This window comes from Coenobita brevimanus, chromosome 61, assembly GCF_032717465.1.
Source record: "Coenobita brevimanus isolate Jiangsu-jjx chromosome 61, ASM3271746v2, whole genome shotgun sequence".
NCBI lineage: Eukaryota > Metazoa > Arthropoda > Malacostraca > Decapoda > Coenobitidae > Coenobita > Coenobita brevimanus.
Window position 1 is genome coordinate 31902768 of NC_137014.1, and position 21654 is coordinate 31924421.

The window sequence follows — 21654 nt, forward strand, 5'->3', positions numbered from 1 at the left end:
AAACCCTTGTTTGGATTATTATACGTACATTACCACCTTGTTCTACTCTCTAATGCAAGTTAACTGATACTCTCAGTCCTTCATGTATACATTAGGGCATCTCAAAGTGTCTTCCTCAGTCTGTATTTCGCTCTGTCTGTAACGTCTGGGCTTTTAAATACAGTGTCCAGGTATCTCAAAGTGAATGGAACTTGAATGAGGTTCTCTTTTGTTTACTTTTTCCCGGAAATAATAACTTTCAGTCCTGCAGACTGTTTTTCTCTTTCCATAAAATATCCTTTATCCCTCAGAACTGAAGGGAAGCAATACTTGGACCACCCCGTTACACTACAGCATTGTAATTATTCCCCCGCCCCTCTTGCCAGACCGATCTGGGTATAGAGCGGCTGCTGAGGGACGGGAAGGCAGGCTGGGTGATGGGGCCGTCCAATGAGGTGATACGCCAGATGGTGGGCAAGACGGTGCTCTGTGGCATGGATGCTTTCGACATGTGGTAAGATTTTATAGTCAAACATTTATCGCTTGAATTTTTGGACGTTTTATATCCCATACTGAACTCTGGTGAGCTTCCTTCCGCCATTTATCGTTAAAGTTGTCCGTAAGCTATCCTTCAGCCATTTATTCCTTGAATTTGTCTCTAGTTGACATCATTTAAACAATTAATTGATTGAATTAGTACCGATGGCAGCTTTGTACTCCATATTTGTTATAATAATGTCGGGTGAGTATTTAGTCGTCCTCACCTTCGCTGAAAACGCCGCATTTGTGAGCTGCACTGCACCACAAGCAAGAGAATCTAACTTGCTATGTGTGTGCTTATATGTTTAATATACACACCTCTGAATCTCCTTAATATTAACAGGGAACAACGAGCTAATGAGCGAGTTATTCACCATGAGGTAAAGAAATTGAGTGTAGCTGAAAAGAAGAAGCTGGCACAGTTTCTATTGGAAGATGTGGAAACTGAGGAAAACGGTGGAGGAGCCAAACATCCTTTCCAGGAAACTGACTTTGAAAACCCGTTCAACACAAGCCCACCAACTGTGAACGACAAAGTATGCACTGACGAGGGTTACGCTTGTATGCAGTAATGCAGTGAGCACTCTTTTAGCAGAGACCTTATAGTTTCTTGTACCTGAATTACACTTTACTTGACTATGCACAACTGTGACAAATATTAATTGTGTGTACACAATGAATAATCTATCTATCTATATATCTATAGCCCGACGCCCTAATCCCGCAAAGGGTGGCCGCAGACAAAACGCCTCCAAGTCACTCTGTCACCCAACAATTGACTACCCTCCCCCCAACTCACCCCCCCCTCCCTCATATACCTCTCAACTCCATCCCTCCACCTCATCCTCGGTCTACCCCTCCCTCTCCCTCCCTCCCTCCACCTCACCTACATACACCCTCTTAGTCAGTCTTTCATTCTCCATTCTCTCCACATGTCCAGACCACCTCAGTGTATTTCTCCTAATCTTTTCAACCACAACCACATCTACCCCACAACGTTCCTTCACTTCTTCATTCGTCAACCTGTCCCTCCACGTCACTCCACATGCTCCTCTCAAGTAACTCATTTCCACTGCTCTCACTCTTGACTTGTTCCCCTCTTGCAAGGTCCACGCCTCGCTTCCATACGTCAGGGTAGGGATCACAATACCATCATGCAGTGACTTCTTAACTTCCATACTCACCTCCCTATTTCTCATCACGGCTTTCAGTGTACCAACAACCTTTCTTCCCTGCTGTACCCTTTCACGTACTTCATCCCCCAAAGTTCCATCCTTACTCATCACACTACCCAAGTACTTGAATGCACTCACATTCTCCATATCCTCACCATCCAACCTCACTGCACACTCTGTGACTTCATTCCTCTCAAACACCATAACTTTACTTTTGTTTACATTAACTTTCAGCTTCCTCCTCCTACACACTGTCCCAAATTCATTCACCAAACCTTGCAACTCCCATTCATCTTCACTCAACAATACTGTATCATCAGCAAACAGCAACACCGGAAGCTTCCAAATCTCACCCTCATTCATTAGGGCCAGCCCCACATCCACTGCCCTACCTTGCATCTCCTTTACAACCCCATCCATATATATATTAAACAGCCATGAAGACATCACACACCCCTGTTTCAGTCCCACATTGAGATCAAAGAACTCACTCAGCTCACCATCCACTCACACCGTAGCCCTAGCTCCCTCGTACATACTCTTCACAGCACTCAACAATTTCCCCTCCACTCCATATGAATAATACACTGCATTAATCAAAGCTGTTACTGCTTCATAACTATCGAAGCTGTTAGTGCTTCATAACTGATATCTGGTCTTGTAAACACTTTAAATCCCACTGTCAAACAATTATTGAAGCAGCATTTTCCCACCCGTAGCTGCTCAACCCATCAGGATTCATCTCGATGTATCCTACAATTTTTTCGTACAATGACACATTATAATTAACTGAGTGATATAATAACTGATGAATCCACAGATACATATATAGATCATGTAATCCTCTGACTGAAAAATGGGCAGACTGATGATGTAGATTGCTTAACTTACTGAGAAACACGTGATTAAGACATGATGTAGATTATATTAGTCACTGGCCAACAGGTGATAATAAATGGTGGGAAATGGGTGAATAAGACATGATGTAATTGTTATTCACTGTCCAACAGGTGATAAAGACAAGTGATGGGATAAGTCACGCACCTGCCCTGAAGCCTGACAAATGGTTGCCTTTGAAGCTGCAGTCGTACCATGATGTGAGTGACAAGATGGGATCCTTCATCTTCGCGCTGCCCAGTGCTACGGACCACACGGGCTGTTGTGCTGGACAGTATGTTTCGGTGCGTACACTGCTTAACTATAATGCGTTTATTTTAACTTGACAAAGATCTATAACCACAGCAGATTCGATGAGCACAGTAACAAACCATGGTGGATTGACTCTAACCTCAAAAAGATTCCTAACACGTTTCATCACGGGTGATGGCCAAGTGTAATCAAACTGGAAAGGCTATGAGGACTTAGCTCATGGCTAAGTATTGTAAAACTGGATGGTTGACTGAGTTAGTATCCAGTAAAATTCATTTCTATTTCATATATACCGTATATAGAGTATACGATTCCAGATCAGTAAAGACGTACAGTACTTTATAGTGTACACAAAAGTGATCCTAAAGTGCGTGCAAACACACACACACACACACACACACACACACACACACACCAAACTCTTAGCCTGTCACACACAATATTTTGTTCACCACAGCCATCTTTAAATCCCTCTTTGACAATTTCAAGGTGGGACGCAGATCATGCGGTCGACGAATCTGGTTGTTAGACTCTCAGAAGAAACAAGATCGAAAATGCCTGTAGTGCTTTATGTATACCCATTTCTAGCCACCTTCAACATACAGTGTGAGGTCATTTGGCATAAAATGGATTCACTTTAAAGTTGGAATTCTTGTGGCGGCAGTATACATCCCCACCTCATCAACCTCAAGTACCTGGAGACTTTACCTGCAGGATTTGAGGCCTGCCAGTATACACCTAAGTTAATAATGTCAGTATTAAGTTTACTACCATTACCTAATAATCGTTGATGCAGTATTTGCAAAGACGGACCGACTGATGAGAGAGAGAGAGAGAGAGAGAGAGAGAGAGAGAGAGAGAGAGAGAGAGAGAGAGAGAGAGAGAGAGAGAGAGAGAGAGAGAGAGAGAGAGAGAGAGAGAGAGAGAGAGAGAGAGAGAGAGAGAGAGAGAGAACGTATCGGCATATTCTGACTTTTCTCAGTGGGCCTATTTCTTTCATGTACCTAATTCATTGTATGGGACTAATTTCACCATGGACTTATTTCTTATGTATCTTGGTTACCCACAGGGACCTTAGTAGAGCCATGGACCTATTTTCCTCATGGACCTATTTTTCAATAAGGACAATTTATCTCCATGGAGAAGCATGTAATTCCTACATGTATTTATTATGCTCATTTAAATTATGTCGCTGCGACAGTAATGACTTATACAAGATTCATCGTCGTGAAAAAGAGCACGTTTTACAATTGCGAGCACGTAAGTCCATTTCCGGCTTCATCTAAGGGTAATCTCCTCCACCCGTGTATTTTCCCCCTTGGACCTATTTTCACCCGTTGGACCTAGCTTTCTCAATGGATGTAAAATTATTTCCCCTGCATGAACCAGATTACCCTATGGACCTGTTCTTCCTCATGACCTAATTTTCCAAATGCACATACTTTCCTATAAAACCTATTACTCCCTTGCACCTATTGTATACCACTGATTGGTTTTTTTCCTCATGGGTCAATTTTCCTCACAGACATAACACCACTGAATGGACGTGGGTTTCTAATATGAATGTCTACTCATACACCCATGGATATATTTTCCACAATGAGCCTTTATTCCCCGTGGGCCAGTTTTTACGCAAGAACATGTATTCGACACTGATAAGCGTGCATTTCAGACATAATAACCACTGGACGTATTTCACTATGAACCTACTGCAAACCCACTGAACCTATGTATCTACTTCAGCATGATTCCTGAGTATTATCTCTTATGGACCTATTTTCCACACACTGAGCTATTCCCAGTTTGTACCTATTCACTCAAATGACCTGTTTCTATGAGTCTGCATTCTCACTTCCGCCCATCCACCTACAAACCCACCCACCAACGCACATAACTATAGCCTCACTCACTGTAGTTTGTCTGAGAATTAGGACGACATAAACCCATCTTCTGCCTTTGTCTTCCAAGTAGACGCCCTTCCACCCCACTTGAACAATACACCAACCACTCCCCACCCCGCATCACTCAACCAACCCAACAACCCTACTTAACCAGCCCAACGGCCTCAACTAAACCACGCATTCAATCCAACCCTCCTGTCAAAGCACAATCCTATATCAACCTACCCACCCACCCGGCCACAAACCTACCAGCTAACATACAGGTTCCACCAGCCGGATAACTCGCAATTTTTGCGCTCGGGCGCGCGCGCGCGCGCACACACACACACACACACACACACACACACACACACACACACACACACACACACACACACACACACACACACACACACACACACACACACACACACACACACACACACACACACACACACACACACACACACACACACACACACACACACACACACACACACACACACACACACACACACACACACACACACACACACACACACACACACACACACACACACACACACACACACACACACACACACACACACACACACACACACACACACACACACACACACACACACACACACACAGAGGCTTACTAGGTAGTTTGACAATTGGTCATAAGATTATGGGTGTAGGAAAGGTAGGAAGAGAAGACACAGTAATTGTGAGACAAGGGAAAAAAGATTAAAAATCACGTATGCACAGTGAATGTCAGTTAATGGCTGGAAATTCATGGATACTTGTGATCAGTTGTGGCCAGCAGAACTGACTGTAGTCTTTACGTTAACCTATAGAGATATTCAGCATCCGACTACTGGAACCGTATTTCGCGGGTTATTGACCATATTATGGGCGGTTTTATGATTGACTAAATGGAAAAGTTTTAATTGTTGTGTAATTATGATCAGTTACACTAAATCCACTTTGATCCCTACACCTTTACTGTTATGTGGTATGTAGCGCATTAATGTGTTTGACATCTAAACCAATGGCATTTTGTAAATAAGCATTCATTCAGCACTACTGTAATTTTAGACACTGATTACATATAAGACAAGTTAGGATCAGGATATGAGAAATATTAATCTGTTCATATACCATTCTTTATTCTCTTCTAGTTTATATTATGTGTGTTATAAAAACACGTGTGACAGCAACAGTTTATTATAATAGTATGCATTAATAAGGAAAGCAAAATGTTTGTAAAAGTATACCACATCACTATAGTGTATACAGGCTCAGTAAGATGTCCATCCTTCCCCAGCACCAATGACATCATTTGGTTCATTCTTCATGGATGTTACAAGGTTGGGACAAATATCTGGGCGGCGACGGATGCTTTCCCACACTTCTTGCGCATTCTGACAATGGCAGCAGCAGTATACTTCTTCCCGACATCCCAGTTTCTCACCAAAATACCCAATAAATGCTCAGTGGGGTTTAAATCGCATCTCTTTGGAGGCCAGTCCAGGAAGTTGATCTCAGGATGTGCTTGGGCCCACACTCTCACACACTGACTCATGTGGACTGGACTCCTATCATGGGCAACTGTCACTGTCTGAGGAGCAGGAATGGCTATCACTCGCACGGTGGGTAGCAGGACCTCCTCTAGTATACGGACATACTCCTTATCGGTTAGTCTGTTCTCAGTCTGTATCAACTCACCTGGGCCAGATGCACTCATCCACCCCCAAAGGGCTGTGGTTACACGACCACTATGTGCATTCTGAACTATGTGCTGTTGCATATATCGAGTATTTTTAGGCCTCCGGCACACCGCCCCTGCCTTCGTAGACGAAAAACACTTCTCATCGGTAAAGATCACATTTTCCCCAAAATCATCACTTTCTACACAGTACTGAAGTGCAAAACCCAGCCGAGCCTCTTTATTTGCTGAGGACAGATCTCCTTTCGCAGCTGGGACACAGCAGGAAATGTCTGCTTCGCGCAGGCGCCGTCTTGTTGTGAAATCATTGCAGGTCAAGCGGAGGCCGTGCCTAATCTGTGCTGCTGATGTCAGTGGGCGTTGTCGTGCTGTGTCTACGACAGCCTCGACCTGTTCTCGCGTTTTACCCTTGGTCGTCCACTACGAGGTCTTGTCCTTAATGACCCTTCCTGTTGCCACCGCGTGAATCACTTGTTAACGGTGGACCCGTGTAAACCAGTTTCACATGAAATTTCCCGTGCAGCCATACCAGCCTCCCACATTTCAGTAATTCGTCCATGATCTGTTATTACAATGGGGAAAATCTGACGGTGCTCAGCCATGATATCTGATAAGGGGACAATATCGGTATTATGCTGGAGGTAAACGATATGGATGAAGTTTTACTATTACTAAATATAATTATTACACTAATGTATTCCAAACATTGCACATAACATGCTGGGGTATGAGATTACCTAAAGCAAATCATTGCAGATTATTAAAGGACAAAATGTTATCATATTAGGTTATCACCAAACCTATAACTACAAACCGGCCACAACCTTACCTGATACCGTGACGACAGTTGACTGAGAGAGCAAGACTTCACCCTCTAACACATGACTCGGGTTAGTGAGGCTTGTGAAGCAATTAACAAACTGCTTCAATAATCAGTTCCTCACTTGGGATTGTGGTTATGCTTAGTTTGATACCACATTCCAGAAGTGCCGCGGTTTCTCCGAGTGAAACGCCTCTTTCTATAAGAACTAATCCACGAAATGAGTTTCCAATTGTCGGATGCTTAATATCTATGTAGGTTTACGTAAAGACTACAGTCAATTTCTGCTGGCCACATCTGATCACAAGAATCCACATATTAACAACCATTAACTGATTTGTTCACTGTGTATACGTGATTTTCATTTTTTTTCCTTTTCTCACAATTGTTGTGTCTTCTCTTCCTACCTTTCCTTCACCCATAATCTTATAACCAATTGTCAAACTAATAGTAAGCCTCTCTCTCTCTCTCTCTCTCTCTCTCTCTCGCTTAATAACTAACGATTATTATTGTCTTAGCCATATTTCTCGCATCAAAACAGGACATTGTCTTCCCTGTTTGTAATGTTTTGTTAGCTGTTTACTAATACTTTCCCCGTCTCTTATATCATTTTCACGTGAAGCCGTTCCTTTCCATTACCACCTCCACCCCACACCCTCCCTGTTCTCCCTCTTCCCCAGCCTGGCTTAGAGAGAGACATCTGTGTACTGGGGTCTGAAACACACTGCTGATAGAGGATTGTCGGGGAACTTTTGCTCACGATAGTGCAATGGAGGTACACTTGCAAAACACTGCCTTTTCTGTCCCACGTTAACTCTGTCCTTCACTCACTACTACTTGTTCACTGGCTAAGTCTCCATGATTCTTTGCTTAACTGCTCCATCCTTCACTGATTACTCTCATTGTTTGACTCACTAAGTCAGTTACTGATTCATTGACAAAAAGCACAACTCACTCCATCTATCCTCCAACCCGGTGTTTCGTTTCAGATACAGTGAGCTCAATACATGTGATCGACAAGATGAAACGAAACACCGGGTTGGAGGTGTATGGCAATATCCGAGTCTGAACACTAGCCTGACCCCTGAGCTTCATTTCCTTTTGCCGATCACATGATTGGGGCTCGTGTGGCTTCCGCCTAAAGCTCAACTATATGGCACACTCTTGGCCACCACGCACACACTCCCTCGTCTGTTACACTTGGCTGACTGAGTCTCAGTCGGGAGAGTTGCGTAATATACCCCCCGGCTCTCCCTACTACCACAGCCCAAAATATTAATAACAGTAACTAATTCCTACTGTAAGGCAGAAAGAAAACAAAACAAATTCCTAAATCTCCAGAATGTTCCTCACATCTTCATATACAGTCATTACCCTACTCTTACCAGCATAACACTTAATTTCTAGATGTTCCTCACATGTTCAGATATAAAACACTACCCTGATTCTACTGGTATAGCAATATTATTTACCTAAAGCCTAAGGCAATCCTCATGCACTGTTCTCAGGTGAGGGAGGGAGACAGTAACTCTGACACTGACGATAGGATGATTTTTTCCTATATTCTATACCTAACTAATTTATATTTATTCTCGAGTCATTACATCAGAATATGTGCACCTTTGTTCTTCATTTTCTTAGGTGTGGTCTTTACCTGAGAAAAAAGTAACTTGGCTACTTATTTACCTAAATGAACTATTTTTGCTTACATACAATGAAAATTATACTTATTAATTTACTACAACAACGAAGGATCCTAACTCTATATCCTAGCCAGGTAAGGGGATCAGTTTATTCAGAAACATATACTTTTCTTTACATATTTAGTCTGTTAATCTGACTGTCATTTTGGCTTCACACCACTCTCTCACTGTTTCCTACTCCTTACAAACAGCGTTACATCTCATCTCACTCACTGGGTGTTGATTGCTGTTGAGGGCCATAGGTACCTTTCCTCGAGTTCTGATGACATGGTGGTGAGTAATGTGGCGGGTAGACGACGAGCGAGATGTATCACTGATTATGACAAGCTTTGTTCTGATGAGTACACGACAAATAAGTTGTGGGGAGGAGTGGCAACTCATCCCCTGCAAAGGGATGTGTTGCCAATTAGTATGATAGCATTGCTATTCGCTCTTGATGCTACTATTACGAGCTTTCTTACCACCATGATTCTTTTTTATCAGCTCATAGTGACCTGTGACCGTGCATGTGACTGTAGGTTATTCTAAACAGCTTTGGGCCATGGCTGCCCATTCTGGGATGATTATGCCATGGTAAACTGGTTACGAAGAGAGTAACTTTGGCTCATGGTAGTTTGTATTACTGTACATATGGCATCAAGCCTGGGGGTTTAGACAGGAGATAAGAGTCACCGTAAGGAGCCATAAAACATCCATGATATTGCTACTTCCAGAAACATCGTGGTACATTATTGTGATTCCCACTCGTATTAGGTAGACCGCAGGTCCACAGAACTGGATCATATGAGGTAGGCCGTAGGTCTCGGATTAAGCCAATGGCCATCTAGCAGAGTGGGTGGAGCACATTAGTTTCAGGTGGAAGTTCATCCAGGAAAAGGAAAACTCTGAATCAAACCCGGATAACTTTTATCAGGGATCCCGTACCCTTGTCCATAGGCTAGTGGTGAGCCCTCTGACATGGGAGGTTGTGGTGGGGTTTGCATCCTCTCCGTGTAAAAATTTATATCACATGCAACTTAAGGAAAAGAAGCTGGATCAGGGTCATTGTGTGTACCTGATACTGACCCAGTTTTGTTGGGGAATCCACAGCCTGCTGCCAGTCTGACAAGGCTTTTGGGGTTCTGTCAGGCTGGCACCAATCATGATGATTGCTGGGTAAAGCCAATGGGACCCCCAGCAGCCGGTTGATGGGAGGAGGAGCCCAACTTTGTTTTTTAACTCTTGTGGTGGCACAGAGGACACATGAACCTGTAGAACGACATGCAGGGTCTAAAGTTTGAAAAGCACTCCAAGAGGGGATTTGGAAGGTTCTTAGCCTTTCAAAGGATGATTGCCTGCCTTTGTTATGAGAGATGGGGCAATTGAGGGTTAGCATAGCTGCACTGTTTGAAGTAAGGCTACCTGAACATGGCAAGATCAGTAGCGATGGCTACATATACTACTGGTCTGTCTGTGATGATGATGTCCAGCTGTTTTTTTTTTTTTTATGCGAGGAAGAAGGAACCAAAGGCCATGAGCCCGCAGTAACAGTTCCCTCCAAGAGAAAAACAAAAAACAATAGAGAGCCAAATTCAAGATCCGATCATTTTGAGATGCCTGGACACACTGCGTTTGAAAGACTGGAGATCATAGGCAGCAGGAAATACAGACAGAGGGAGACAGTTCCAGAGCTGACCTGTTGCATAAATGAAAGACTGGGAGTAACGGTTAACTCTTGCATTAGAGAGTTGGACAGAAAAGGGATGAGAGTTTGCTGCCAGACGGGTGCTCTGCGCCCGTCGTAGAGGTGGTGGAATGCAAGCAGACAGTTCAGAGGAGCAGTGACCATTAAAGTAGCGATAGAAAAGAGTTTATATAAAGATGCAACAGTGCGGCGAAGAGACAGAGGTTGAAGGGAGTCAGTAAGAGGAGGAGAGTTAATGAGACGAAAAGCCTTTGACTCCATCCTATTGAGAAGAGCTGTATGTGGGGAGCCTTCCCACACATGAGAGTTGTACTCCACACAGGGGCGGATAAAACCCCTGTATACAGTCAACAATTGTGCAGGGGTAAAGAAAGAGCAGAGTTGGCTTAGCACACCCAATCTCTTGGAAGCAGATTTTACAAGAGATGTAATATGATCTTTCCAAGATAAGTCCCGAGTAAATGAAACCCCAAGCATGTTCAAGGATGATGCAGGATTAAGCTGAATATTATTAAACATTAGAGGGTATACCTGTGGAAGATTTTGTCGGTTTGATAGGTGTAAGAACTGAGTCTTAGATGCATTAAAAACAACCATATTATTTTTACCTCAGTCAGAGATACGAGCCAAGTCAGACATTAGGTGTGCCATAGCCTCATCCCTTGTTTGTTGAAGTAACTGTTGAGATGGGCGTTGCAGGAACCGAATGGAAAGGTGAAGGGTGGGGTCATCAGTGTATGAGTGGATAGGGTTAGATGTACAGCTTAGAAGATCGTTGACGAATAAAAGGAAGAGAGTTGGTGATAGGACAGAGCCCTGAGGAACACCACTGTTGATAGATCTAGGAGAAGAACGATGGCCGTCTACAACAGCGGCTATAGAACGACAAGAAGCTAGCGATGAAGGCACAGATAGAAGGATAGAAACCGTAGGAGGGCAGTTTGGAAATTATAGATTTATGCCAGACTCGATCGAAAGCCTTTGAGATGTCAAGTGCAATGGCAAAGCTTTCGCCAAAGTCCCGAAAGGAGGATGACCAGGAGTCTGAAAGGCAGGTGAGAAGATCGCCAGTGGAGCATCGCTGACGGAACCCATACTGACGATCGGAAAGAAGGTTGTGATAGGAAAGATGCCTTAAGATTTTTCTATTGAGAATTGACTCGAAAACTTTTGAAATACAGGACGTTAAAGCAATTGGACGATAGTTGGAGGGTTGGGAGTGGTCACCCTTCTTTGGGACTGGCTGAATGAGAGCAAACTTCCAGCAAGAAGGAAAGGTACAAGTTGACAGACAAAGGCGAAAGAGTTTGCCTAGGCAGGGTGTAAGCACAGAAGCACAGTTCTTGAGAACAACAGGAGGGACCCATATGCCTTGTTAGTACCGAGGCCAGTGATGGCAAAACATACATCAACTGAAGAAATTTTAATGTCAGCCATGAGGAAGTCAGAGGGGGGAAGTGACGGAGGAACAGCACCGGAATCGTCTAAGGTGGAATTGGAGGAGAAAGTCTGTGCGAGGAGATCTGCTTTATCAGTAGAAGAAATAGCTACAAAACCATCAGAGTAGAAAAGAGGAGGGAAGGATGATGAGGTAAAGTTGTTAAAAGGATTTTTGGCAAGGTGCCAGAAGGAGCGGGAAGAATTCGAGTTGGAGAGTTGAGAGCATTTAGTATGGATGAAATTATTTTTAGTAGAGCAAAGAACAGACTTAGCACGATTCCGGGCAGAAACGTAAAGATGATGTGATTCAGGGGTGGGTTGGCTCCGGTACCTTTTGTAGGCCCTCTCCTTGTTGCGGACAGCATTAGAACAAGCGTGATTAAACCAAGGCTTTCTTGCGTTAGTCAAAGGATGTGAGAAAGGAATGTATGCTTCCATGCCCGAGAGAATAACCTCCGTAATGCGCAAGGCACACTCAGATGGCTCACAGCCATGGAAGCAATAATCATACCAGGGAAAATCAAAGAAGTATTGCCTGAGGGCCTCCCAGTCCGCAGCTCCAAAATGTGACAGACGACGTTTCCCTGGAGGGTCCACAGGCCGTACCGGAGTGATAGGACAGGTTAAGGTAATAAGGTTGTGATCGGAGGAGCCCAGTGGAGAGAAAAGATTAACAGAGTAAGCAGAAGGATTAGTTGTGAGGAAGAGGTCAAGTATGTTGGAGCTCTCTCCAAGGCGGTCAGGGATACGAGTAGGGTGCTGTACAAGCTGCTTTAGGTCATTAAGGATAGAAAAGATGTAGGCTTGTTCACCAGGTGGATCCGTGAAAGGAGAGGAGAGCCAAAGGTGGTGGTGAACATTGAAATCTCCTAGAATGGAGATTTCAGAGAAAGGAGAAATGGATAGAATGTGTTCCATCGTAGAAGTAAGATAGTCGAAGAATTTTTGATAGTCAGTAGAATTAGGGGATAAGTAAACAGCACAGATATATTTAGTCAGAGAATGACAGGAAAGCCGAAGCCAGAGTGTAGAGAATTCAGAAGAATCGAGTTCAGGAACACGAGAGCAAGATGAGTCGTTGCGTACATATACACAACAGCCACCTTTGGCTTTGAAATAAGTATAGAGAAAGTAGGAGGATACAGAAAAGGGTTTGCTGTCAGTTGCCTCAGACAGCTAAGTCTCCGTTAGAAAAAGAAGGTGAGGTTTAGAGGAGGAGAGGTGGTGCTCAACAGAGCGAAAGTTAGATGAAAGGCCGCGAATGTTGCAGAAATGAAGAAGAAGAGAGTCAGACAGTGGTTACAGGCACCTCGAGTCGTCATCGGGAGAGGGGCGGATGGTGGGGGCATTTATGGTCCCCCCCCCTGGGGACTCCGAGGCTTGATGAAGAGACGCCATTTTTGTTGAATTTTGAATAGGAAGTGTAGTGTGTACTGTGCATGTAGTTTGGTGTAGATAGTTAGAGAAATTTGTACTGGAGAGCATGCTGGCCTACTCTCTGTGTAACTGAGACACTGAAAAAGTTCAGCAAAGGGGGATGGTCAGGAACTAGTCCTGAGGGCTGATGAAACGGGAGCTCCAGCACTCCCTGTCATCAACTTTCCATCCACATCGGGAGTACTGCCCTGCTCGACTGGTGCTACAGTTGCTGCTCACTATGTCTCTTGTGTCAACAGAGTTACTCTGGTTGATGGGCATATCATGCTGTTGAGGCTTCATATCTCTTATTGCAGTCTATGCTGCAACTGGGATGAACGATCTTGAAGACAAAGAGCTGTTTACAACAAACTTGACTCGGTTGTGGAACAGTGCCCCTTGTGAAATAAACTCTTGGCCCTGGGTGACTTCAGTGTGGCTAGTGGCACTGACAGGGAAGACTTCAAGGAATGCGTAGCTCCCCATGGCTGTGGCACAAATAATTGTAATAGTTCTTGCCTTTTGGATTTTATCAAGTCTCGTATGTTGAAAATAGCTGGATCCTGGTTCCAAGAGCCAGATCTTCACCAGTGGAGATGGTATTCCAATTCTGGAGGGGTTGCAAAGGAGACTGACCACATCTTTGTTAGTACTTACAGGGTTTTCAGAAGTGTTGTTACTCTAAGGCTACAAATCAAAACAGAAAAGTTCAGGCTATTACCAAAAACAGTTCCATCTTGAGTAACTCAGGGATGAGGGATGTGCTTATGAGTATGCAGTGGCACTCTCAAATCAGTCTGAGGAGTATTCAGTACTGCTGAGGGCGCAGGTGATATACCTATAAGCATGCCATCCTGGCAGTACTGTAGCTGATGAGTGTGTTGGTGAGCGCCCAAGATCAAAGATGGCTTTTGTACCCCCGGGACACTGGCCATAATTGAGGAGAATCACGTTGCCAGACTGGCTGGGGATTGGAAGCAGCACAGACTCCTGTCTCAGTGGGCATGAGTTTTGCTGAGAAGGGACAAGGAGAAGTATGTCAGGGAAATCACTGAGGAGGTAGAAGGACTTTCATGTAAACAGCCTTCGACCTGCTTATCAAACCACCAAAAAGCGCCATTTCAGATCTGCTCCCTATGCGGACAGCAGATGGATGGCTTGTGCTAGGGAAGAATGGGTATACGGGCTCATTAGGCTGAATACTTTGAGCAACTTATATGGCTGAACCTCCCAGTGGAGAGCTTCTGTCAGCTGGTGTACGATCATTGACTGTTTTCCCATCAGTTGATGATTCTGTACCTTCTCTAGACGAAATCAAGGAGGCAGTGGATCGGTTGAAAAGTAGTTGATCGCCTGACATTTGTGGCACGCCAGTGAAAGCGATCAGAGCTTGGGGGTGAATCCGTGATCAGGGCATTATGTGCAATCATACAAGCCATCTGGTGGACTGGACAAGGGGTCTGGTCACCCCTATCTGGAAATGGAATGCAGCCCAGGGTGACTAGTAATTACTGTGATATAACAGTGATCAGTGTCCAGGCAAGGTTCATGCTTACATTTTCCTGATGCGTATTCGAGACCATCTGCCAAAGTGTTAGAGGCCTGAGAAATCTGGATACACACTCAAGATGAATACAGTTGACAATATCCTAGCTCTTTGAGTTCTTGTGGAATGCTAGCTTGAGTACTGACAAGGTCTGCTTGAAGCCTGTATGGATCTCAAGAAGGCTTGTAACTTGGTAAAGTGGGAGGAACGTTGGTAACTCCCACAGTTCCCTTGGATCCCCACAGAGATAATCTGACTGATTGCTGGCCTGTACTCAAGTGCTTAAAGTACTGTAAAGTGTGAAGAAGGAACATCCATCATCTTACCAATAAGTACTGCTGTAAGACAGGGCTGTGTTCTTGTCCCACAGTTTTCAATATATGCATGGATAGGGTACTTAGCCAGGCCGTGAGTTGAAGTCAGTGTAGAATATCAATTGGCAGTTTCATGATTACTGGCCTTCACTTTGCTGATGATGTTGTTATCTTAACAGAGTCTTTGGAGATACTACTGAGTGTACTCGAGGAATTTCATGAGAATGAGAAGCCATTGAGATTAAAGGTCTCTTGGCCAAGATCAAGGGCCAGTCATTTGGTGACTTGTTGAATGAAACAGTTCAGTCTACAAGCATGTGGTGATGAGGTGGAAGTCTTGGAAAGATTCACTTATCTTGATAATGTGGTCCAGAATAATGGTACGTCAAACTACGAGATTTCTCGTTTCATCGGTCTAGCCTGTGGGGTTATGAATTCACTCTGCTCACGTTATTGATATTATCGTTATTTGTGTTGAAGGAGGAAAATTCTCATCTGCAAGGGATTGGAGCTCCATGCCATACTATACGGTTGTAAGACATGAATAGTAAGCAGTGACCTGAAAGGATGAGATAGTGGTAGTACAACCGGATACCTAACGAGCAACTACTCCATAAGATTGAAGTGAGGAATATTACCTTCATAAGACAATAGCACCAAAACAAGTTATATGGGCACGTGGTCTGTTTTTCCTGAGGTTGATCCTTTTCAAAGGATACTCTCAGAGAGAGTTAAGCAGGGATGTAAGAGACCAAGGGAAAGGCCTTGCAACTCATGGCTGAAACAGGTTGATCTCTCCTGTCAAGAGATACGTAGAAGGTGAAGAGTCGCTGGCTGGAGGATTGCACAGAGGGAGCCCATGGGCGAGTGAGGCTGTGTGCCCCACGGCGTTTTCTCTTAACTTGGCGATAATGATGATGATTTTCAGCTAAACTGCATCAAAATTCATGTAACAACAGCATGATGAATTAACATACAGATATATTATTTCATGAGAAAGCAGTGGGAATCACTGATACGGTTTTTTTTGGCGATAATGGTGATGATTTTCAGCTAAACTGCATCAAAATTCATGTAACAACAGCATGATGAATTAACATACAGGTATATTATTTCATGAGAAAGCAGTGGGAATCACTGATACGGTTTTTGTTTTGGCTGTGATCAGCATCAGACCATCTGTCTCAAGAAATTCTGAGGGATGGGTCAGCCTTTCCTCTTTTGCTTCTGTAATTATCGTCCATTATTAATTTTAAATGGGGGTAAATGAAAGGCACTGAATTATATCAACTCTTCCTCTCTTGCTTCTATATAACTTTTTTTTTTTTTTAACTAAACCTTACTGGCATTATTTGTAAGAAAAAAAATGTGTCATAGCACTTTTTAAACGAATGCTACATGCTCCTTTGCATTTACTTAGGAGGAAAGTGTTGATGAGGAAGTATGAATGAACGACTGAGTGGGCATCTTGAAGAAATTGTGAGTTGCTTCCCCATGAGTTCTTCCATTTGTAAGTTGCCAGTAGAATGCAAAGTTCAGAAATATGGGATATGTGGTTCTTGTGTGTGTGTGTGTGTGTGTGTGTGTGTGTGTGTGTGTGTGTGTTTTAGGTATCAAGAACCTCCTTTCTCCTTCACAGGCCCGAGTAAAAAGTGATGGCAGGGAACACATGCGCTATTTTTCACCTGTGTCTCTCCCCAATGATTTTGGCAAGATTGAGCTGGTGCTGAGGTTTGAAAAGCAAGGAATCATGTCACAGCAATTCAAGGCACTTAAAATAGGTGAGTCATAGTTAAAATTAGCAGTTTATTTATTCTCACCCTCATTCATATTGTGCTTATCAGTTTTGCAGATCTATGATACATGAATAATTGTTCTCTCACTTCAAATTTAAGTTTCCTCAAGTTAAGTATATTTTCTGTGTACTGTAGTTTGTAGCAGAGCTTAACCCTTACACCCCTTCCCTCTCGTGGAACATCATGTGACGTCACATAGAGAGCAACATTCCAGTGGATGTCATACGAAGAGGAGGAATTTTCGTTTAAGGGAGTGACATCTTGTGGTTCAGTCATCAGTTACAACTCTAGAACATCTAGGGCTAACTGAGTCTGTTCCAGCTACCACGATAGGTGTACATACTTAAGTCTATTGCAGCTCATCCGTATTTGTGCCACTGCTTTTTGCCAGAAGGGATGTTCGCAAAAAATTACTGGGATTTTTCGTGTTGCCTAAGGTTTAATATGCAAGCAAATGACGAATCCTTTCTTGAATCTTGGAGGAAGGACTGAATATGTTGGGCAGTATTTGCGAGCTAAAAAGAGCATTTTTTTTTTTTTTTTTATAAATATCCGTATGGGAGGGAACACTTGTATCCCACACCCAGGGTACAGGGGTTAAACCTCAGACTTGACGAACATGCCACAGAGTGTGTAGTCCAGTGGTGTGAATGAGACTGAGACTGGAACATCAGCTGAACGTGGTTTTGATGTCGTTGTAACAGGGGATACGGTGGAGTTCCAAGGACCGTGTGGAGGATTTGAATACGAGCCGGGCGTGCTGGAGGAACTAACGCTGCTGGCATCTGGTGGGGCGATCACGCCCTGCTTGCAGCTGGTCAGGCAGGTGCTGGCAGACCCTAATGATAAAACCAAAATCACACTTCTCTACTTCTCCGAGAACTACAACGAAATTCTTTACAGGGAGGAACTGGACAAGTACCAAGGTGAGAGTATTTTAAAACGGAGTGCGTAAAGGTGTACTCGTAGCTGCTCTGGATAAAACACTCATCTGCATAATCTGTTTCCCCCTTTGTCCCTGTTCACACGGCAGTACAACTGGGAATCTGGATTTAAGTTAGGTGCTTGTGTGTCATACTCTAGAGAAAGATTAACCCTAAAAAAGTTTCCACTCTGCCTTAATGATCCTTCGTGCAGTCGATAAGTATTAATACAAAGTTTTGGTCTTCAGCTGCGGACAAGCGACTGAAGCTGGTGTACACGTTGGGAGAGACACCGGAGAACTGGGAGGGAGAGGAAGGCTTCATAGACACTCAGATGATTGATAAGCACGTCTCTAAGCCCAATGGCATTAAGAACAAGGTAAGCATTGTGTTATCTTGTTCTGTTGGTTTATAAATACCGTGACTGCGAGTCATATTGACCCTTTCATGGTAGAGACAACTTTATTAGTCTACTTCAGCTAGATCCAGATTGTTTTAGTCAGGTGAGAATGAGGTTACTGGAGCCTGAAAATCAAGTACCATTACGGAGTTTGCTATTGTTGTAGTTGTGTTCCCTGGCTCATCTGAGCGTGAAGCCGTTGTACTGTAAGCTAAAGATACTTTTTTCTCCTTTCTATTTTGAGGGGATGGACTGGGAATTGACAGACGCTTGAACTGGGTGTTTCACTGCTCTGAGGCCCCCAAAATAACCAGTAATTTTGTTATAATTAATTAGTTTAAGTCAAACCAAGTGCTAACTTTCTTCACATCATAACAATCTGTCCACAGTTATCTCAAGTTTTGAAAGCTGTTTTATTCAACATTTAAACATAAAAGAGCCCAGGCTCCAAAATTAAAAATTTTCAGTGCAACTTCATCTGCAGGGATGACTGCATCTTCCCTAATAACGTTTTCTTTATATATATATATATATATATATATATATATATATATATATATATATATATATATATATATATATATATATATATATATATATATATATATATATATATATGAGCAAGTGTACAAGGCTTATGTATAAACAGTTTTCCCTTAAGTTGACCCACTTGTAGGAAAAAAAGATACTCTTGACTTAAATCAAGGAGAATAAAATAAATAGGCGGTTTGTAATTGGGTACGGTATGATCACTTGATAACTGCAGTTGACCAATTGATGGTACTCAGCGCCCCGCTGGTGAAAGAACAGCATATACTTTCCGTCATATGTCTCTTTTATTTCAAATTTTTGAAAATTCCTCGGATGCAGTCTATGACTGACATACATTGAAGTTTGTATGCACGGAATTTCATCGAAATCCTTTTATTAATAATGGATACACAGTATTTGTGTTATTCTGGGGTCTCAGAGTGGTAAATCACCTTGCATAACAAGGCATCGGGGCCACCAGATTATATTTGTGCCACCACGTGAGGGCGTCCCTCTCCAGTACGTCAACTGCTGTAAGATGCCTTACCATATTGCGTTTTCCGCTTGGCTTATAATTTGCTTTTTAACATCACAGATAGTGATGTGTGGAGGTCCTGTCATGACCATCTCCTGCCTCCACTCGCTACGCACCCTCGGCTTCCCCTCCCAGTGCGTCTTCGTCTACGGGCAGTTCGGCACGGAGCAAGTGAAAACTGTGTATGGGAGGAAAGCGCCACTTGCCTCTCACCGCTGTGACTAGGGCTATTTGGACATGACAAAGAGAGAGGCCTCTTAGCATTTCTTCCTTGGTGATTTATTTTGCAGCTGATTGTTTGATACTGCATGTAATGTATATATTTTTAACAGCGACATAGTTTGCTTCAGTAAAATCAAGAGGATATCCAGGTGTAATGTGTACAATAAGTCGCTTTATAATTGGTGTTACGAAACTGCAAAATGAATATGGGTCCTAATCTTCCTTCAGCATCCCTTTTTATTAATCCATTAAAAGCTATTATTATTATTATTATTATTATTATTATTATTATTATTATAATTTTGGCACCTGGTGGTTTAGTGCGTAATTACAGCGCACCAATCGGATTGAGCCGGTGAAGGTTTACATCCAAGGGTTGGTTGGGGTTTATTGATCACGTAATGCCTGTCAGGGTTGAGTGAGGCTGGTCACTATCATCTTAAATATCAGGACCAACTTGCCTAACTCCGGGCTCCCACGCTTCTCATGGGGCAACGTAGAATTGAATGATGAATGAATTATTATTATTATTATTATTACTATTATTATTATTGATCTCCACCTGTTACCACAGGTAGAGATCATTGTATCGGTCATTATTCTTATTATTACTGATCTCCGCCTATTAGCTTAGGTGGAGATCTTTGTTTCCGTCATTGTTATTACTATTATCCTTATTATTATTAGTAGTATTTTTATTATTATTATTATTAGTTATGTTATTGTTATTATTATTATTATTTTAATTAATTAATTAATTTATTATTATTATAATTATTATTATTATGATTATTATTATTATTATTATTATTTTTCTGTCACTTTTTGTATCCAGTTTTAATATGCCGGTACTTACTAAGAATGTACAGCACCAGGACCCTATTACACTGACCAAGTTTCATAAACCATGACCTGATTTTCGAGGTCACAGTCCAGAAATTAAAAAAAAACGTGAATTTTCATCCTCAGTTTACTTCAGAACTATTAATAAATATATGAACATGGAAGGAAATCCCGTGATGAAATTATTTTCCAAACACATGTATGGAAAAAACTTTAAGGTTATTCAGGTATGACATTACGGCATTTGAGACACCCCACCTTTCAAGAGTATTCAGTTGCTCTTCCATACAGAAAAAAAGAAAAAAAACATAAATGAGGCATTCTTAGTCCTACAAGCTTTATCTGGTCATAGACCAGGTCTGTATTGTTTTCGGTGACAAAGTGACCAACGCTTTTGGAGTTATTGCAAAAAACAATATTCCCCTTGGAGGAGATCAGTAACGGTCTCAGACAGTTAGTCATTTATTCATTATTCTGTTACTTTTCATCTCCTATTTTCATCATCCTAAGTATGTACACTACCATGACCCTATTACACTGACCCATTTTCAGTGACCTTGACCTAATTTTCAAGACCACAGGTCCAAAAATCATGAATTTTCAACTCCAGGTTACTCAAAAACTTTTATAGATACATGAGCATGGAAGGAAATCCCGTGATAAAATTATTTTCCAAACATTTCCATGGAGAAAATCTGAAGGTCATTCATGCGTGACATTACAATATTTCGGTCACCCTAGTTTTCTATTGTTCTTCCATACAGGAGAAAACCAAACAAATATGAGGCACTTCATGGCCCTAAAAGTTTGGATGGTCCTGGACCAGGTCTGTTAACTTTTTGGTATGAGTTTGACCAATGGTTTTTGAGTTATTACAAAAAACCAGTTTCACTGACCATCAGCTACTAATCAAGGTCACAGGTCAAAAAATGTCCAAAAATCACGAACTTTCAATCTCAATTTATTCCAAAACTATTATAGATATATTAACATGGAAGGAAATTCCGTAATAAAATTACATTCCAGACATTGGTATGGAAACAA

At 42.5% G+C, this 21654-nt stretch overlaps 1 protein-coding gene across 1 annotated transcript in view; it reads left to right on the top strand.

The window, feature by feature from the left end:
- Positions 1 to 19835, top strand: part of LOC145403634 (uncharacterized) — a 34961-nt gene extending 15126 nt beyond the window's left edge. Inside the window, exons 9-15 of the mRNA XM_080275312.1 lie at positions 366 to 493; positions 863 to 1055; positions 2705 to 2875; positions 17000 to 17141; positions 17861 to 18082; positions 18328 to 18458; positions 19606 to 19835. Coding sequence (XP_080131438.1) covers positions 366 to 493; positions 863 to 1055; positions 2705 to 2875; positions 17000 to 17141; positions 17861 to 18082; positions 18328 to 18458; positions 19606 to 19770 — 1152 coding nt within the window. The 3' untranslated portion in view covers positions 19771 to 19835. The remainder of the gene's footprint in view (positions 1 to 365; positions 494 to 862; positions 1056 to 2704; positions 2876 to 16999; positions 17142 to 17860; positions 18083 to 18327; positions 18459 to 19605) is intronic.
- Positions 19836 to 21654: the final 1819 nt, after the last annotated feature.